Genomic DNA, 21,049 nt, shown 5'->3' on the forward strand with positions numbered 1-21,049 from the left:
TGTGGCATCCACACTAAATAATAAAGTGTGGCTTGTCTTTATGGATGTTAATGTGGAAAAGGAGAAGATCATGAATCTGATCATGTCAAATGCCTCCTCTTGTCTCTAGCTGTCACCCGTTGCCTGTGATGCATGACTCCACCAAAAGTTCCTATCACTATAGTGACAGTACAAGTAACACACACTGTGACCCAGTGTGTGAAATGGTACCCAAGATTTATAACAAATTACTAACAGTGGTTGTCTATGGGGACGGAATTAGAGACGTCTTTACACAGTATCCTTATTTGTACCTTTTGAGTTTTTATAAAAATTAATATAGCCCAAAGAGTTAAAAATATTACTACTCAGTATTTTATTGATCAAAAAAATATGTCTACCAAAATTGTTTATTCTTAAAATGTAATGAGGTATGGACTATATTATTTAAAAATAATAATGAGTTTTGGAGATGGTGGAGTAAACATGTTTCAGTCCCTTTCTCCTTTCAAAAATCATCCCCAAACAACAAAGAAAATGAAAAACAGGAAAAAAAAATGTTAACCTTTTATTTTGAAATAATTATAGATTCACAAGAACTTATACATAGTGGTTTTTCATGTCCTTCACCAACTTCCCTTCAGTGAGAACTATAGTTATAACTTTAGTACATTGTCAAAACTAGGAAAATGACACTGACACAATGCAATTAACTAGACTACAGACCTTACTTGGATTTCACTAGTCTTTGTATGCGTGACTTTCTCTTTTTTTCTGTTTCTGTATGTCTGTGTGCAGTGTGCTATGACATTTTATCTCGTGAATCACCACAATCAAAATATAAAACTGTTTTGTCACCTCAAGTAATTCCCTCTACTACCCTCTTTATAAACACACACACACACACACACACACACACACACACACACACACACCTCTTCTGTAACTCCTGGCAACCACTGATCTGTTCTCCATATCTATAATTTATTTTCATTTCAGAAATGTCATGTAAATGGAATTATCATATATGTAAACTTTTGAGATTGGATTTTTCTATTCAGCTTAATGAATATATGCTGACAGATCCAAGCTGTGTGTGTCAATGGTTTCTTTGGATGACTAAGTAATATTCTGTGATACAGATGTCCCCCAGTTTATTTAGCCATTTGCCCATTGAAAGACATTTGGGTTGTTTCCAGTTTGGAGCTATTACAAATAAAGCTACGATGAACATTCGTGTACAGGTTTCTGTACACACATATGTTTTCATTTCTCTAGGATACATGCTCAGGAGTCCAATTATTAGATCATGCATATGTAATGTATGTTTAACTTTAAAAAAAAGCCAAACAATTTTCCAGAGTGACTCTCCTATTTCATCTTCCCACCAGCAATAAATGAGAGATCCAGTTTCTTTACACCTTTGTCAACATTTGGTACTGTCAGTATTTTTTATTTTAACCATCTGATAACTGTGGGTGGTGTCACATTGTAGTTTTAATTTGTATTCCCTAATAACCAATGCTGAACATTTTTTCATGTGTTTCTTTGCCATCACCCTGAATCATCTAAGTCTTTTGTCCATTTTCTAATTGGATTGTTCATTTTCTTATTTTTGGGTTTAAAGAATTCTTTATATATTCTGGATATATGATTCACAAATATTTTTCTGCTAGTTGAAAAACTTGGCTTACTTTTTCCACCTTTTTTTTTTAAATCCTCACCTGAGCATCTCTTTTTATTGATTTTTAGAGAGCGAGGAGGGAAAAGAGGGAGAGAGAGAGAAACACTGATATGAAAGAGGAACATCGATCAGTTGCGCCCCTGCGCAGGGATGGAACCTGAAATGTCGGTCTGTGCCTGACTGGAAATTGAACTCGCAGCCTTTTGGTGTATAAGCCAATTCTGCAACCAACTGAGCCACCAGCCAGGGCACTTTTTCACCCTTTCAAAAAAAAATTTTTTTATTTTTCAATTAGAGTTGACATAAAATATTGCATTTATTTCAGGTGTACAACCCAGTGATTAGACATCATATAACTTATGAAGTGATCACCCTGATACATCTCACACCCATCTGACACCATACACAGTTATTACAATATTACTGACTATTCCCTGTGACTTTTTATAACTGGCAATTTATACATCTTAATCTCCCCCCTCTTTTTACCCACCCTCCACAACCATCAAAACGTTCTGTTTCAGGTCTGCTTATTTATTTTGTTTTTTAGATTCCAATGTAAGTGAAATCAGATGGTATTTGTCTTTCTCAGTTTGACTTATTTTACTCATCACAGTACACTCTAGGTCAGTGATGGCGAACCTATGACACGCGTGTCAGAGGTGACACGCGAACTCGTTGTTTTGGTTGATTTTTCTTTGTTAAATGGCATTTAAATATATAAAATAAATATCAAAAATATAAATCTTTGTTTTGCTATGGTTGCAAATATCAAAAAATTTCTAGATGTGACATGGCACCAGAGTTAAGTTAGGGTTTTTCAAAATGCTGACACGCCGAGCTCAAAAGGTTCGCCATCACTGCTCTAGGTCCATCCATGTTGTTGCAGATGGCAAGATTTCATTTCTTTTTATGGCTAAATCATGTTTCATTGTTCATATGCATCACTTCTTTAGCTATTCATCTATGGATTGACACTTAGGTTGCTTCTATATCTATAAATAATGCTGCAGTAAACATAGAGATTCGTAAGTCTTTTTCATTTAGCGTTTTGGGTTTCTTTGAATAAATACCCAGACGTGGAATTGCTGGGTTCTTTGTTATAGCCTTTGTTTTAAAGTCTATTTTGTCTGGTGTAAATATTGCTACCCTAGCTACTTCTTTTTCATAAAGTATCTTTTCCCACCCCTGTACTTTCAGTCTGTGTGTGTCTTTTGACCTGAAGTGAGTCTCTATAGACAGCATATGTAAGGGTCTTGTTTTGTACTTCATTTAGCCATCATATGCCTTTTGATTGGAGCATTTAATCCATTTGCATTTAAAGTAAAATGCCGAAACCGGTTTGGCTCAGTGGATAGAGCGTCGGCCTGCGGACTGAAGGGTCCCAGGTTCGATTCCGGTCAGGGGCATGTACCTGGGTTGCGGGCACGTCCCCAGTAGGGGATGTGCAGGAGGCAGCTGGTCGATGTTTCTCTCTCATCGATGTTTCTAACTCTCTATCTCTCTCCCTTCCTCTCTGTGGAAAATCAATAAAATATATTTAAAAAAAAAATAAAGTAATTGCTGATAGATATGTATTTATTCCATTTTATTATGCATATTTTTATTGTCAACTATAATAACAATAAGTCAGTAGATAATGTCTCATTTTGCTTTCTCAAGAGATAGCAGAATAAATGTTTTCTAGAATATGGAAGAAAATACCAAAAGAAAAGGTTAAAAGGCTGGGAAAGGTGGGCAGGCAAACTGATGACCTTTTTGTTATAAGTCTCTTACCATTATCTGACTTTTTAATAATGTCAACCTTAAAAAAACCATGTCAAGCTTGATACAAATTAAAATAAACGAAGAAAACCCACTATGGAATATCCATACTACAGAAAACCATGCCTTGGTTGAAATTATTTGCAGAGTGTGATACCATTTGCATCAAAAAGAAAACCCCACAACAATACCGTGTGCTGTGTATGGGGATGTTACGTAAGTAAATGCACAGGAATTTGTATGGGGGGAGCTTAGCAAACAGACTGCTAACTGAGGCGGGGCGGGAAGGGCAGGGAGGCTGGAGGCACGGAGTAGGGTGATGGTAAAGGCTTGTAAAAGCACAGTTTTCTTAGACTAGAATGTAAAACTTGATGAAAATTAAAAGGATGAGATTAATTTGTTTGCACTGATTAAACATTAAAATACAGAAATGGTTAAATAAGGATTCCTCTGGGACATGGGATGGAATGAGGTAGAATGGGAACTTTTATTTTAATACTACATGAATATTTTAACTTTGTTCATTTATAACTTTTCTAAACAGGTTAGAGTATTTCTTTTTATTTTTTTTTTATTTTTTTTTTAATTTTTTTTTTTATTGCTAAAAGTATTACAAAGGGTATTACATATGTGTCCATTTTATCCCCCCGCCCTAGACAGTCCCCTAGCCTCCCCTATCCCCCAATGTCTTATGTCCACTGGTTATGCTTATATGCATGCATACAAGTCCTTTAGTTGATCTCTTACCCCCCTACCTCCTGCCCCCCAACCCTCCCCGGCCTTCCCGCTGCAGTTTGACAATCTGTTTGAGGCAGCTCTGCCTCTGTATCTATTATTGTTCAAAAGTTTATAATGGTCTCTATTATCCATGAATGAGTGAGATCATGTGGTATTTTTCCTTCATTGACTGGCTTATTTCACTTAGCATAATGCTCTCCAGTTCCATCCATGACGTTGCAAATGGTAAGAGTTCCTTCCTTTTTAGAGCAGCATAGTATTCCATCGTGTAGATGTACCACAGTTTGGGTTAGAGTATTTCTTTTTAAAGTTCCTTCAGTACAGTGGTTCTCAAGAGGGAGTGATTTGTCCCCGAGGGGGCATTGGGCAATGTTTGGAGACATTTTTGATGTCACAACTGGGGTGGAGGCGCTACTGGCATCTAGTGGGTAGAGGCCACGGATGTAGCTAACTATCTACAATGCACAGGGAAGGTCCCACAGCAAGGAGCTAACCAGCCACAAACGTCAATAGCGCTGAGGCTGAGAAAACCTGCTATGTGGTGGATTTTGTCTCAGAACTGAAGGTTGCATTGGTTTTGGTTACTAATATAACATAGTAATAGAAATAAAATGTTAGGGTCACCCAAGGAGGAACACACTAGGCCAAGGTGGTAAGGGATTATGAATTTATTAGGTCATCTGGATACCCAGATGGGCTGAGCCCCAAAATGGTGCCAGCCCCCAAAGGTGGGGAGTCAGAGGTTTTAAGGACTAGAGGCGGGCTTTTTCTGGGTGGAGAATTCTCTGTGCAGGTCTGGATTCTGGGCAAGTCCGGAGGGGAGAGATAATGGTCTAAGCAAGTGGAATGTCCATTGTGAAGAGTCCTAAAGGTCAGTTCCTAGGAGAGGGGCACCGATTCAATTATTTGATCAGACCTACCATAAAATACCTAGAGGCCAATCTTGAAAGTGTCATGGATTAGAAATTGATAAACAAAACAGGTTTACTTTTAATTTTTAAAAAATATTTTTATTGATTTCAGAGAGGAAAGGAGAGGGAGAGAGAGATAGAAACATCAATGATGAGAGAGAATCTTTGATTAGCTGCCTCCTGCACACCCCCTACTGGGGATCCAGCTCACAACCTGGGCATGTGCCCTGACCAGGAATTGAACCATGACCTCTTGGTTCCTAGGTTGACACTCAACCACTGAGCCACACTGGCTGGGCTACTTTAATATTTTATGGTATATTTAAGCAATTTTCTTTTTGAAAAGGCCAAAAAATCCCTTCATGGTATTACCCTTTCTTGTGTGCAACTTTAAAATGTTTGTTGAACTTTCCTTCTATATTTTTTCTTATTATGATTAAAGTAACTCTGAACTCATTTCTTTAAACAGACTCTTTCACTGTTGAACTTGCCTTTTCTTCCCTAGCGCTTTCCCTAGGGTTTCAATTGCAAAACCGAAGGTCATCCTTCGCTTCTTTTCTTTGAGTGAAAGCTCTCTTCTCTTTCTGGCTGTCTGCCGAGGTTTTTATAGTTGACAAATAGAAGCAGCTGCCTTGCTTGCAGGATCACTCCTAGAGGCTCTTCATAGACTCTCCCAATCTTTTTTCATCTAAGAAGAATCTTCTTTCCAAATTTAATTATGTACGATTTCTATGCCTCTTTCTCTTCTGTGTGTATCGCATTCTGCTGTTTGTAGATGAGAATGCTGTCCTATTTCTAGCCTGTCGTCATCTCCTGCATTGTTGTCAATGGTTTATGAAATCCATGTGTGTCTGGGATGTGCTAGTCTAACATTTTCTCTCCTTCCCTCACAACTGAATGCCATTATTTCCATTCTCTTCCTTGTGGCACCGGAGCACATCTTAAAGTCTTTCAGATTTAGCGTTCTGAAAGGAATGAAAAATTCTGAGCTCTTTCTGTAGGAGTCTTCACTTCCATGAAAACCTTCAAAGTAAATATCATTCTCTACATCCTTTTGTTTGCGATGCTTATGGTTGCTCAGTTTATTTTAAAAAGACATTTTTTGTGTGTGTGTCAGGCACTTGTAGGTAACACATTTTTCATTCTTTCCTGTGCAAAACTTACAAATTAGGTTTGAGGATCCTTTTAAAAACATTTTGCTCATTGTTATTTTCATCTTCTTTCTGGTTTTTGTTGAAATTCTTTGTTTTGAACTTTTCATGGTAGCAGAGTTGTTAAGAGGTCTGGAACCAGACTTCTGAGTCTGGGTGTGATTCCTGGCAATACCACTGGCTAGCTATGTGACCTGGTAAGTAACTTCACTTCTCTGGGTCTCATTTAAAAAGAAGAAAAGAGTTCCTGCCTTTCGAGCTGTTGTGAGGATTAAATTAGTTCATATGTGTAGGTGCATAGGACAGTGTCTGGCACTACATGCGTAAATGCTAGTCCTTGTTAAGGATTTCGTAAGTAGGTGTTCCCACACTCTGCATCTTCCAGCTTTTCCTAAAGGACCAACTACTGATGAACTGAGCAGTTGAGGCTGATCACAGGCCATTAATCAGTACAGAAACCTGGCGTGAGAACCAGTTGTATCTTTAACACTTCTACATGAGGACTGCTATTTTCCAAAGTTTAGCACAAAAATTTCATTGAATCATTGTAATTATGTGAAATGGTAGAAAAATATTTGGAGGTCTCGTAGAATGTTACAGCCTAAGGATCTGAACAAAGACTATCTATTTATGCTAAAACAATTCAGGGGTCACTAAGCATCTGAAACTATCTCCAACTTTTCTACTAATCGAAGTATGCAATTCAAACAATACTAAGATAATCGATTCTACATATTGCATCACTACAAATGAAAAGTGATGGTAACTGATAAGGGAGAAGATGGAATGGAACACACTCATGCATAGCTGGTGAAGTATAAACTTTACTTTTAAAACTGTGTGTGTAAAAAAAATCTTAAAAATTTTCATACTCTTTGGATCAATAATTCCATATCCAGGAATCTACTCTAAATAAATAATGCAAAATTAGGGTATTAATTGCACAGATGTTCCCAGCACTGTATGTAATAAGAAGAATTGAAAACTGCCTAATAAGCATATAGCGCTAATGTTATAAGACTCATGGGCTGTTATGACCCCCTGGTAGGTATTTTTTGAGGGAAAGAAATTTTCAATTCCATTAAAATGACATTTGCTTAGTAAATTGCTGTGTAATTCATGCTTATCTTAAGATTTAAAATTATAGGATGCTTGCCGAAACCGGTTTGGCTCAGTGGATAGAGCGTTGGCCTGCGGACTGAAGGGTCCCGGGTTCGATTCCGGTCAGGGGCATGTACCTGGGTTGCGGGCATATCCCCAGTGGGAGATGTGCAGGAGGCAGCTGATCGATGTTTCTCTCTCATCGATGTTTCTAACTCTCTATCTCTCTCCCTTCCTCTCTGTAAAAAATCAATAAAATATATTTAAAAAAAAAATAAAATAAAATAAAAAAATAAAATTATAGGATGCAACTATATATTTAAATTCTTAGGAAAAAGACAAAGGAAATATAATTAAATTAATGTTTTAAAATGTCAATAACAGTTGATAACAACGTTTGCTTTTTATTTGTAGGATTATAGGTGATTTTTCTTCTGCTTTTTAAAAAAGACTATTGTGTATTTCTATATATTCTAAAAAGAGGATCTCCCTCCCCCCTTTGTAATTGGATGGGAGGAAGAAGAAATTTGCCAGATAGTGGTAGGATTTTCGAAATGCAGAGAAGGGTGAGCAGTGAAATTGACAATAGTCTAGGACCAGGGTGAGCCAGTCCAGGTCAACCACCTGCCAAGAAAATACTTTTAAAAGCATGACTTGCTGCATAAAAGTAAGGTATGGCAACTAAATTATTATGGTTGAAGACCTAAAATATTGTTAGTAGCAGAATAAATAAGGGTTTTACTTTTATAATTTTCTATGATAATTTAAATGAACAAAGTGAGAAAATAAAAAGGCTCCGTTGGCAAGTAATGAATGACAGAGCTTTGCGATACTCTGCCTGCCTGTCCAACAGGCACCTGCACGCAGGGCAAAGCCTTTTCATCCAACAGGCTCCTTACATAGCTGGTCACCCAGGTCAGAGAAGCCAGGGAGCTAATGATCGTATCCAGCTTGTGATGAGATATTGTAACTACTACTTGCATCTGTCACTGTTCTAAAAAGTGGCATTAAAAAAGGCAAAATCACCAGCAAGTATGTATTTCTATGAGGGAACCTACCCATATCGGTGAATTCCAACAAGAGAGCGTTTCTTCTTTAGAGAGTTTGGAGAACTTTTTATAAGTCAAGTTGGTTCTCAAACATGTTTTTCAGCATAATGATTATTTCCTAGAGGATAAAAAGGAGACGTGCCTTGATTGGATCAGAAAGCTGACCGAGTGAAACTTTAATCGGCTTTGCTGCCTCCTTTCAGTCTAGGGTCCTTTGGGCAGCTTCCATATGGAGCAGGGATTTCCAACCTCCGCATTTGTAAATGATGCCTCAAGGAGGCAGATGGAAAAGACCATTTCCTTTGGGGTTGCTCACTGTGACTGTGGCCAAAGGATTTTTTCCAGTTACCCACCCAGATGGAATTTGTAGCAGCTTAGAAGCCTGGTGCCGACATGATAAAGTATAAAATATTGAATTTCTATGTGTCTATGCGATTTCGGCTTTGATCGTCATTTTTGATTATGTAATTAATCATATCCATGTCTGTCTGAGCTTGGTGCTCTTGGGGGCAGACACTTTCCCATTATTTTAGTCCTAAATACTTTATTTAAAAGGAATCCGCAGTGTGAAGCTTTAGCCTAGAAAAGTCAACATTCACTCTGCCCACCCCCCCACCCCCCCATAAAAGTAGCACACTGAATAACTGAGTTCCTATTTTATGAAATTGCAGGAGTTTGACCAAGATGATGGCTACAGTCATTCCATATTGGTTAAAGAAGGAGGAGATCCAAGTGGTGATGGACGAGATTGGCAACCCAGGACAGAAGGTATCTTGGCTTCTGTCCTTGAAGTGTTTACAATGATAACATGGACTATTTAGCTTTCTCTCTAATTTCAGAAGTGCTCAGTGCAGAACTTTGGAAACACAGAAAAGCACAGAGGGAATGAAAAACCACTCATGAGTCTATCCTTTGCCCATATCCGAATTAGTGAGTCTTGTCAGCTTGCTCTGCCAAAACGAGCACCCCTCTGCACTCTCCATGTCCCTTTTCTTTATTCTACCCCACTCACCTCAGCCAGCCATTCTCTGGCCTTTTCCTTTTTTGTAAATATGATCTCTCCAGCCCCTTCTCCCCCTGCCCCCGCAACCTCGGCGGCGGGGTTCAGGATCTGAAGGAGGGGCTGATGCACAAATGAAAATGTTATACAAGAAATACGACTTTAGAAGGAATTGGGAGCCAGGTGGAGACCTCTTTCTTAAAGAGGCACACCGACTTCTCAACTTCTCGCCTGGTCAGCTTTTTATTTACTTGAATACACATTTGCCCTTTAGCAATGCATACAGGCAGGTCAAAGGTGAAGTTTGGTAAACAGTATAAGGATTATCAGGTTTGGAAATTGCCTGGAGCCATTGAGCCCACAGCAGGGCAGTATTACGCTGATTTTCAGCTCTGCTGAATATCAAAATCCATTGGCCTCCCAATGTTTTCTTTTTGCATCAATATGCTCACTGCTGTTGGCTTTAGCCTCTGGCACCCCCGCACCCCCCCCCCCCATTTCTTTCCTTGTACAATCTTCCATCAGCAACAGGGATCTGTTCCCTTTCAGATCTAAGCATTTGTCCAACTGTTGCTGACCCAGAGCTCCTGCCTTGAGGGGAAGTTGGGGGCTGAACAAGGCACTAAAGCTCTAAGTCCCAGTCTTTTATTCTATGAGGCCATAAGTCTGGAATTTTCCAAAACAATCATCCATTCCACATATGGTATCCCGTCATATCTACAAGCACCCTTGCATTGAACAGACCACAGGTATTTGCAAATTTTCGCGTCAGAAATTAGTCACCATAGCATCACATTTGTCTATCACATTCCACCCATAAACTTCTTAAATGGAATGTTTATTCAAACGGCTGCCGTTTCTCTCCACTGTTTTCTGACTTCCATTTCTAACACTCCAGGGAAGCTGCCCCACTGTTGTCTTTTTCCTCTCGTCCCTGGCAACCTCCCCGGGGTGAGGCGGCGCTAGCCAGGCCTCAGGCTCCTCCTGCCCCTGTGCGATGCTGTCCTCCGCTGGCAGCCTTCTCGAGCTCACTCAGAATCTCTTCCCCAGGCTGAGGGCGGAGAATAATTTAGTAACATTTGAAATGATTCACACCATGAGCCCTGAAAGGCCAAATTAAAATAAACAAATCCTGGCCCCTTCCAAGCAGTCCTTGAAGTTGGCCTTTGACTCCCAAAGAGTCAAAGCCAAGTTCTCAGATGCCCGGTTGTGTCCCAGGCACTTTCCAGGAGGCTAAATAATACATTTCCTCGGCTCAGTTTTGAGATGACCTGCCACTTGAGATGCTAGTAATTCTTTTTAAATCGATTTGTAGTATTTTCGGTTTTCATATAGGAGCCATGATCCTTATGCAGCATCTCCAGGAAGCTCTTGTGGCTTTGAGCTTTAGTTACTTGGATTACAAATTTAACAGAAACATGTATGTTTTTAACTTTACTTCTCATAGTTGATACAGTCTTCAGTTGAGCTAGTTAGTTACTCTGTTGAATCACAAAATCTAAAATAAAAATGTTTGGAACATTACTGTGCATTGCTTCCATCTTAAATATCAATACATTGCTTTAAATCCTATTTACATGTTGTTTCTAACATACACCAAGTGGTTAATGTTGAAAGCGTTTGCATACTTTATGAAGACCTTATGCATATACCATAGGACTATTTATTCTGTTGTAGTCCTATGTAATCATTTATTCTATATCTGTTTGCTCATTGTAGTCTATTTAAGAGGGAGCATCACTAAAATATATCTATATATAATCTCCACAAATAATCTGTCACTCCCATAGATTTTAACAAATAAGTATTCCTGCACTATGCATTTGCTTTATTATAAGCTTTTACAGATGGTAATGTATAAAATACAATTTATAGACTCCAAAAAAGATCCCTCATCTTTTTCCCTAGTATAAAAATCTTGCATTCCTCAATCAGCTATTTTTCCAGAACATAACAGATACAAACCTTGTAGGCTGGAAATAAAGTGCGTACAATTGCTCTTTTCATGAGTGAATAAGAACCCATTTCCTGAAAATTACTGGACTTAAACTTTTAAAAAAGAATTTTTATTGATTTTTAGAGAGAGAGAGAGAAAGGGAGAGGGGGAGAGAGAACCACTGATGTGAGAGCGACACATCAATCGGCATGCCATCTACCAAGTGTACAAGCACCCTTCTGATGCACGGGATGATGCCCAACCACACCAGACACGGCTTAATTTTTACTTTTTTTTTTTTTTTTTTTTTTACTACAGTGTATATCCATCAAGATTTTTAGTTGCAGATAATAGAATCTACTCTAGTTGGGTTAAAAAGGAAGTTTTAAAAGATATTAGAAAATTCATAGACCATTGAAAAGCCAAAGTAGAAGAACAGACTGTAGGTTGTACCATCAGAAAGAATTCTCACAACTACATCACAAACCCGGCTGCTACTGACCTCCAACCAGGCTGCCTCTGCCCCAGTAGGGAGCTGCCTCCACATCAACCTAGGATTTTCTCTGCTGCACCCACATCAGCAAAGAGGATGCCTGCACCTCATCCTTTTTCATGTAACTCAAGTGAACCTGTCTCTCTAATGGCAAAGGAGGCTGGAAAGTGCAGTTTTTGAAAATTCGTTGTTGAGACTTATGATTTAGGAAATTATCAAAACATGGAGTGGTTATAAAAATATTTTGAACCTAGCCCTGGTGAGCATGTTCAGTGCTCTGAGCACCAGCCTGTGCACCGGAGAGTCTGGGTTCGATTCCCAGTCAAGGGCGCATATCTGGGTTGCAGGTGCAACCCCTGTCCCCAGTCGGGGTGCGGGTGAGAGGCAACCAATCAATGTCTCTCTCACATCGCTGTTTCTTTCTCTCTTTCCCTCTCTCCCCTGCTGTCCACTCAATCTGAAAAAATAAAAAATCAATGGGAAAAATATCCTCACTCCTTGAGTGAGGATTTTAAAAATATTTTGAACCTTTAATACCCATCAATTTAAACAGAACAAGCAGGAAAAAAAAGAAAGTGAGACTTTTCAGGAGAAAATAATTGTTCTTTATTGAATGACTTAGGCTAAGCCAATTTTAAGTTTTCATTTCAATAATGGCTTTAACATTACAAATAACAATCATTTCCAGGCTTTCTGAATGTCATTTTTACCATTTTTGTGAGGAAATTGTTTCTGACTATGTTTAAATGTTGCCTTTTAGTTTTTCTACTGTAACATTTTCTGGTGGGGTTAATTTACACCTTATGTGGAAAGATGCACTCAGACAAGAGCGAGCTTTTTGTTTTTACATATGACAATGCGTCATCTTTCCTGGCCCACTGGGCAGGTTCAGGGTCTCCCAAACCACTCACAGCATTCAAGAGACAAAACAGAGAACACATTTGTATGCTCCCAGCTGATTTCAGAGTCAGCACATTTTATAATTTCTTTTCCCACTTAGGGCCAACAGTTTAGGTGGGGCCCATTACACCCACACACACACACACACACACACACACACATATGTATGTATATATGCTAGAGGCCCAGTGCACAAAATTCATGCACTCAAGGGGGGGGTGGGTCCCTCAGCCCGGCCTGCACCTTCTCACAGTTCAGGAGCCCTCGGGGGACTGACAGCTTAGGCCCGCATCTCTTGGGGAGTGGGCCTAAGCTGGCAGTTAACATCCTTAGCACTGTCAGGGAGGTGGGAGAGGCTCCTGCCACCACCGCTGCACTTGCCAGCCATGAACCCAGCTTACTGGCCACCAGGGGCAGCTCCTGCATTGAGCGTCTGCCCCCTGGTGGTCAGTGCACATCATAGCAACCAGTCGTTCTGCCGTTGGGCTGAAACCAGCTCTGACATCCTCTGAGAGGTCCCAGATTGCGAGAGGGCGCAGGCCAGGCTGAGGGACCCCACTGATACATGATTGGAGCCGGGAAGGGACGTGGGAGGTTGGCCAGCTGGGGAGGGACCAAAGGAGGGCTCCAGGGCGTGTCTGGCCTGTCTTGCTCAGTCCCGATCAGCTGGACCCCAGCAGCAAGCTAACCTACTGGTCGGAGCATCTGCCCCCTGGTGGTCAGTGCATGCCATAGCAACTGGTTGAGCGGCCTTAGCATGTCATTAGCATATTATGCTTTGATTGGTTGAATGAATGACCGGACTACCAGACACTTAGCATATTCAGCTTTTATTATATAGGATAACTGATTGGATAAATTTTTAATTATTGATTATAGATTTTGATTGAGTGTTGCTGGGGCTGACCAGCAGACCCTGAGTGATGGATGATTGATTACTCAGACACATGATTGCTGTGAAAGAGAGGGCTGAGGGACTGCCTGGCTATAGGAACCAAACAGCCTCGTTAGCCTGCCTCTTCCGGCTTTTACTGTACCAGCAGTTTGAGATAAAGTTTATCTTTTATCTTTTAGATACAATCAGTAGGGTAAGTAATCTTGGGAGGACACATGTGCCTGCAATGTCCTTTAAGCAAGGACACCTAAAATTAAGCATAAAGAGTCTGGTAAGCACCCGAGGGTCCACACGTGCACAGGTCAAGGAACAATTAGGAGTGGCCGCCTTCAGCCAAACTCCCCTAAGTCAGAATTCCGATAAACAGGGAGGGCCGCCTTCAGCCCACCCCTTTTTTTGGAATTTTCCTCCTTACAAACTTTCCAACCAAGTCTCCCATGCTCCCCCACAGAGTATAGATTGATTATAGATTTTTAATTATTGATTAGAGAAATATTTTTAATTATTGATTATAGGAAGAGAGAGAGAGAGAGAGAGAGAGAGAGAGAGAGAGAGAGAGACATTGATTAGTTGTCCCACTTATTTATGCATTCATTGGTTGATTCTTGTATGTGCCCACACTGGGTATGGCCCCAAAACCTTTGCACATTGAGATGATGCTCTAACCAACTGAGCTACCGGCCAAGGCTGGGCCCATTGCTTTTAACAGTGTCTTAAAAAGCAAGTATTTCTTATACTTTATTATTGTATCTTTGTTCTTTGGTGCGAAAAAGAAATCAACCAATTAACAGACTTTGAAAACATTAAATTTGCTTAAAAACATCTGGTTTTCTTAGTCCTCAGTCATTGTAAAGACACGGTCATTTTTAAGAACATTCTTGTGACTACACTGCAGTCTTCTAACTTCCATACAAGCACGAACTGCACCTTGCTTTGTGCAGAACATCCTTTCCACTGACATTTAGTTATTAGGAATGTTTGCTGCATGTTTTTCTGTCTCTAATGTGCCAGCTCGGTGTTTGCCCTCCAGGATGATTACAGAATGTTAAGAAAGACATCCGTCTTCCTCTCAGGTCCGAGCGTGGCCCCGGACACGTCCCACAGCCTCATGGGTGTCAGTTGCTCCATTTCTAAAATGAAGGGCTAGGATTAGGTGACCTCTACGCTCCTTCCAGCTCTACACAGTCATTCCAAGCCTCTCATTTTGTGCTTCCAGAGTGTGGTGATAGGATCTTTGAAAAGTTTTTTTTAAAAATCAACCATTGCAAAAAAACTTCATTTTTAGTGACATGTCTTTTGCTATCATATAATATTAGAAAACTTGCAATCAAGTTGTCTTATTTGAGAAACATCAAGAAAACCAAAGCTAGGTACATTTTCATGGTGCTACGTAATATAATATTGAATAACAAAGCTAGTAAATACTATTATCATTGTAAACAAAACTTTTCCTTTTAGAAATGTTTACTGGTTTTTAATGCTAGTCTCATAAATAACACAGGCACAAAAATTGAACAATAAAAATGCTTTTGTTGTGGTGGTTCTTGTATGTATGACAAAATATTCAAAATCCTTTAAAAATAATAAAAACATGATTGTCTAACTGCTGTGCTGTACACCTGAAACTAATGTAAAATAATAATGAATATAAACTGTTAAAATAAAATTTAAAGTTCTTTTTTAAAAAAAACACACCTTAATTGAGATAATGCTGATAACCATAGCTATTAAGCAACTTTCCCAAGGTCACCAAAGAAGTGGAGGAGGGATGTAGACTCAGATTCGTGCCCTGCTGTTGTCGTCCTGCTAATACACACTTCTTCCCTAGCAATCGACCAGTGGAGCTGATTAAAACGGTGGCTCTTCTGGGCATGTGCAGACTGAATCAATGGTCTGACAGATCCATGGATAGGACAAGCACTGCATCCTCCCTCTGTTCCCGCATCACAATGCTTGTCTTGCCATACTCTTTGCTTCCTTATTTATCGGCTCTGTGAGGGCCACAGCTGCACCTTGTTTATTTCTATATCTTTAGCACAAAGCCTTGGGCTTGGCATACACACTTAGTACAATTTTGTTGAATAGAAAAAGAATGAATAGACAGACAAGCCTTAAAGTACAGGCTATTTTGGCGTGGCTCACGGTGTTTTAGGTGTGTTTAATGTGGTATGTTGTAAGCAAGCATGGATTCTACAAATTGGAACTTTCTATTTTAAGGGCTATATTGAATCATTCCATGGAATCAGACAGGAGCTGACCAAATTTACAAATACGAGCAAGCTCCTGAGGTAATATATAAATTATCTCACTTAATTCTCACAGCAGTCCTCTGAAGTAGGTGTCATTGGTTACACTTTACAGAAGGTAGCCTTGTTTTTCCTATCCTAGGGACAACACTGCTTGCCATAAACTTTACTTTACATCTGGAAAGTTTTGCCATACGATTTTTTGCTCTCTAAGAAAGCATTTATTTAAGACCTATCATATGTTGGACAGAAAAGATACAAAGATGGCTACCTCCTGGTTAATTCCATTCTGTAATAATTAAGAACAGATTCGCCAAATAACCGAAAATAAAATACTTCTCTCAGTTACCACTGGACTTCATTCCTTTCTTCTTCTTTCTACTATTGTCACATGTTTCTATAGGTGTCGAGATTATTGTTACTTTTCCAAGAGACGTCCATCATGCCCAAGAGATGAGCCAAGAAGATTTAAAAGAAAGCAAGTAAGGAATATTCTTTGAAGTGTTAGGACGAAATTTAAGTATGAAATGATATTTGCATGACAACCTACATTTTTAGGAAGACCACTAAAAAGAAGAAAATAATCGCCTGAAAGCAGGAATCATAATAAATATCACTGTGGCAGGGCCCAGGAAATGTGTGTGGGCCCTACGGTTTCTGTTGCTATGACTCATCTCTGCAGTTGTATCTTGACCGCAGCCATAGCCGATTTGAAAACAGCCGGATGTAGCTGTGATCTCATAAGACTAGGAAAACAGGCGGGAGGCCATCGTTTGCTTTCCCTGCGCCACAGCTGCGTGAACTGTGGCCTGTGGTCCTTCTGTTACCAGTCCACGACGAAGTCAGTATAAACTTGAAATTTTAAACACTTAAAAAATTGTATAACAATTTCACAGTCATGTTATGTTCATGGATCTGATAATGAAAAAAAATGGGGCTTTTTTTCTTCTTCAAATTTTCGTTTCTTTTTATAGTAATTCACTTTTTTTGTTGTTGTTAATAATCACCCGAGGATATTTTTTCCATTGATTTTTAGAGAGAGTGGAAGGGAGGGAGGGAAGAAGGGAGAAAAGGAGAGAGAAAGATTGATGTGAGAGAGACACATTGATTGGTTGGTGGGGATTGAACCTGCAACCCAGGTCTGTGCCCTTGACCAGGAATCAAACCTGAGACCCTTTGGTGCACAGGCCAATGCTCTAACCACTGAGAACACTGGCCAGGGCTGTAGAAATCCACTTTTATTACATTTTATAAAAGTGTCAGTCCACAATAGGCTGGAAAGTTTCAGCACCGATCCTTCACCAAAGACAGATTGAGAAGCACTGGCTGGTTAATGCCTTTGGAGAAGTAAAAGGGTGCCCTTGGCCACTCTGATTTCTCTGCTCAAAATAGGGACTGGGAAAACTCAAGTGTGGGTGCAGAGGGCAGGCGGGGTGGGGAGCAAATTGAAGGGTGGAGAGGTCTTGTCCTTTCAGGAATGCAGCCATCCTACTCAGCAGCACCATCTGGAAATGGTTCTCCAAAGTTTCTAGTGATGCCGGCTGGACTGAGAACCGGAGATCCGGAAGACATGGGGAAGGAGTTTTGAATCAAGCCATTTCCTCCCCCTTTTAGTCAGATAACCTCAGAGCATCAAGAATGGGCACAAGCACCTTCTGTTCCTCTTCCAAATGAAATTGAGATGATGGACTTCAGGACAAAGATGCCAAACACACAGCCTTTACTCCTGGAGACAGAAGAAAGCCCCAAGGAGCTCTGCGATGAGAACCTGGCCTTGTTACCAAGACCTTGCTTAGAACCCCACGTCTCCAAGTCTGTAGCCAGAGATGTGCCTCACCCTCTGAAAGGCCAGCAGAGAAAATCTGAAGGTGAGTCCACAGATTTAAATGCACAGTGATTCCTTTATCTTTCATTTAACAAATGTTTGTTTATCTTTTTCCTGAGTGTTGGAAGATCTTTCCTGTGAACTCATGTTGGCTTGATGTTTATCTGTGGGAACCTTGGGGTCCACACTGAGGATGCTTTTCTGCAGGAGCTGAGTTTCCCACTCTCTCCAGCTCAAGGCTCATTGCCTTAGTGCAGTGGTCAGCAAACCGCGGCTCGTGAGCCACACGCAGCTCTTTGGCCCCTTGAGTGTGGCTTTTCCACAAAATACCACGTGCGAGTGCGCACATACAGTGCAAAGTTGACTTAAAACTTTAAGTTTATTAAGTTAATTTTAGGGAACGTTGTGGAGTGAAAGCAGATGTAGTGTCGAGGACTGAGAAAGGTATGTTGAGATGGTTTGGACATATAGAGAGGATGAACGAAAGGAGATGAAACAAGCATACAAGACGAGTGTGGATGGGAGAGTTGGAAGGGGTCGACCTCAGCGAACGTACCTCCATCAGATTGAGGACGTTTTTAGCAAAGGCCAGCTTAGGAGTACCCTAATTAAGTTAATAACAATGTACCTACCTATATAGTTTAAGTTTAAAAAATTTGGCTCTCAAAAGAAATTTCAATCGTTGTACTGTTGATATTTGACTCTGTTGACTAATGAGTTTGCCGACCACTGCCTTAGGGCAATGCTGTCTTTGCTATTTGCTTTCCACTGTCTTGAGACAATCGGCCAACCACCTGGGACAAACATGTCATCCAAAAAGCTACATTTATCGGCTTATTATAATGAAGGAGATGGCACAGCATTCGAACTGTGAGGCACTGCACCAAACAAAGGGGAGATAAAATTATAAGATATAGGGGGCTGGGTAGAGCTTAAGTGAGTTTTAACTAAAGCAGTATTTTATTACAATTAAAATTTTTTCATTGTGGTAAAATGTATATAACTTAAAAGTTACTATTTTAACTATTTTAAGTGTACAGTTTAGTGGCATTAAGTGCATTCACATTGTTGTGCAACCATCCCCAGAATTTTTTCATCTGGCAAAACTGACACTCTCTATTGATTGAACTCTATAACTCCTGCTCTCCCCTGCTCCGTAACCCCTGGTAGCCGTTCTGCTTTCTGCCTCTATGAATTTGAATATGCTAGGTACTTCATGTAAGTGGAATCATACAATATTTGCCCTTTCGTGTCTGGCTTATCTCAGTTACCATAATGTTGAAGCAGTGTTCGGACAGGCTGTACGCAAGGTGTTCTCATCAGGTCTGGACTGTAAAGTAGACCCAGAGTCTTCTTCCTTAAAACCAGCAACGTTAATTCCGGCTCTCGGCAGCCCCGCTTCAGCCTCCTATCCTGCCTCCCGTCCTCAGCAGCATGATAAGCAGCACTAAACGCCTTCCAGTCCCAGGACAAATAGGGAAACATTTGCACATTCTGTTTCTTTTCCTGCTGGAACGTTATGCCATCCTTCAGGTGTCGCCCGAGATACCACTTCCTCTGGAAAGTCTTCCAGAACTTCCTGAAGACTGGAGGCGTCACCATTCCTTTCTACTCTTGTAGGATCCTGGCCCAATCGGCTGCAGAACACTTGTCATGTTCAATTCTCATCATTTGTTTATATGTCTGTCTTCACCAGATCACAAAGGCAAAAACCACCACCCTTCAAGCACATGGCACCAGGCCTGGCGCATAACTACTAAAAAACGTGTATTGAGTTAATAACAACAATAACCATTTGTTGAGTGTCAACTATTGCAAGGCACAGATACGCACTGATGTAGGTAATATCGCATCCTTGTTTTAGAAATGAGGAAACGGAGCCCCAGAAGCCTGAGAGTGGACCCAGGTCACACAGCTAGGGAATTACAGAGGCTGGGCTCCAACCTGGACCGCTTGTCTCTAAAGCCAATGTGCTTAAGGGTCTTTTGGCCTGTGTTCAGGCTCATCCCTTCCATCGAGTCCCTCTTCAGTTACGAGTAAAGGAAAGGATAGGCATAGTTAGTCTTGTAGTGGAGAGGGTTTAGGGAAAAGGAGGGGCAGTGAGGTGGTGCAGGTACAGGCTGGCGGGAGTGTGGACGGAGAGACTGAATTGGCCATCATGGGCACACCTCGTCTCCCGGCCACACCACAGGGAAGCTTGAAGGTATAACAGAAGTAACTGCACACACCAGACGAGCACACTTGGTTAGGTCAGCATCTTAGTGGAAGCTGCTTATCTGAAGATGTCAGCTGCGGTTCCCCAGGCCGGTCCTCGCCTCCAGTCTTTTTAAAAAGTTTTTAAATGCAATTTTAAAAATTAGGCAATCAATATATGTTGATTAAGAAAAATGCGGGAAAGGCAGATGAGCAAATTAAAAACTAAAAAGCACCAATAGTATTCCAAGACCATTTCTCCTAGAGTGTACTTCCATACTTCAAGATAACATGTTTATCATGATCTTGCTTGATCGTTCCATTGACACCGTAGCTATGAGAATTTAACACTTTCGCATTACTGTCCTCACACATGGGCAAGCCCCAATCTTCTCAACCTTTGTAGTGAAAAGAAATCAACACTGGGTGTGTCCATTGTTGTGACTGGGGAAATATTGGTTATAGCTGAGCTCATTCGTGCCTGTGATTACGTTTTCCTCCTGTGGAGACATGGAGTTTACTTATTACAGTGCTGCTGAAGGCCCCGTTTCTGTATTCGCTTCCTTTCTGTGTACCCGTGCTAGTCCCTCCCGGTGCTGGCTGATGGACTGTAAAACACACCTCAGCTCAGGCACCTGCAAGGCCGGTCATCGGCTGGTTAGTGTTTCTGAAGACATTGCCCTGGAACCCTCTGCCCTCCTCTTTCATTCTGTGTTGCTTGGTCTTTGGCCCCACGGACCAGCTCTCTGCCTGGGGTTCCCTCACCACCGTCCTTGGCCTCCCCTGCCGTGGACGCCTGCGTCCTGGATACTCAGCGCCCTCCTCCTGGTTTGCTCCCTCCTTTCAGGGGGCACATTTCCAGTAGCTCCCTGAGGACAGGGCAGTAAGGACAGTTCTCATTGCCCCTGTTCCTCTGAGCTCTTTACTGCTTGCAGTCTGTTTTATTCTCTGTATTTTCACAGAGGCGTTGCCTCGCATAGCCGTTGCCAGGCGGGGCGGGTTGGGTGGGGGCTCCAGTGTCAGCGCGCACCGGGCTCCTCGCGGTGAGTGTCCCTGGAGAGGGATTGTCCAGGCTTCTGCCCAGAGTTGTGAGGCGGCTTCACCTGCAGTGGGCGGCTGTCATCCCACCCTCTCATCCTCCCCCTAGCACCCATGTCTGCTCTCAGCTGCTCCTCGCTCCTTGG

At 41.0% G+C, this 21,049-nt stretch overlaps 1 protein-coding gene across 5 annotated transcripts in view; it reads left to right on the forward strand.

Annotated features, from left to right (window-relative positions):
- MAP3K19 (mitogen-activated protein kinase kinase kinase 19) overlaps positions 1–21,049 on the forward strand; it is a 35,341-nt gene that overhangs the window by 2,463 nt on the left and 11,829 nt on the right. For 4 of the 5 annotated variants that reach the window (XM_036320819.1, XM_036320821.1, XM_036320823.1 and 1 more), the window contains exons 3-5: positions 9,049–9,145; positions 16,251–16,329; positions 17,462–17,715. In XM_036320819.1, the coding sequence (XP_036176712.1) occupies positions 9,049–9,145; positions 16,251–16,329; positions 17,462–17,715 (430 nt within the window). The remainder of the gene's footprint in view (positions 1–9,048; positions 9,146–16,250; positions 16,330–17,461; positions 17,716–21,049) is intronic. The other variant, XM_036320820.1, reaches the window with a different exon arrangement.

Source organism: Myotis myotis, unplaced genomic scaffold (genome assembly GCF_014108235.1).
Source record: "Myotis myotis isolate mMyoMyo1 unplaced genomic scaffold, mMyoMyo1.p scaffold_m19_p_8, whole genome shotgun sequence".
In the NCBI taxonomy this organism is placed as follows: domain Eukaryota; kingdom Metazoa; phylum Chordata; class Mammalia; order Chiroptera; family Vespertilionidae; genus Myotis; species Myotis myotis.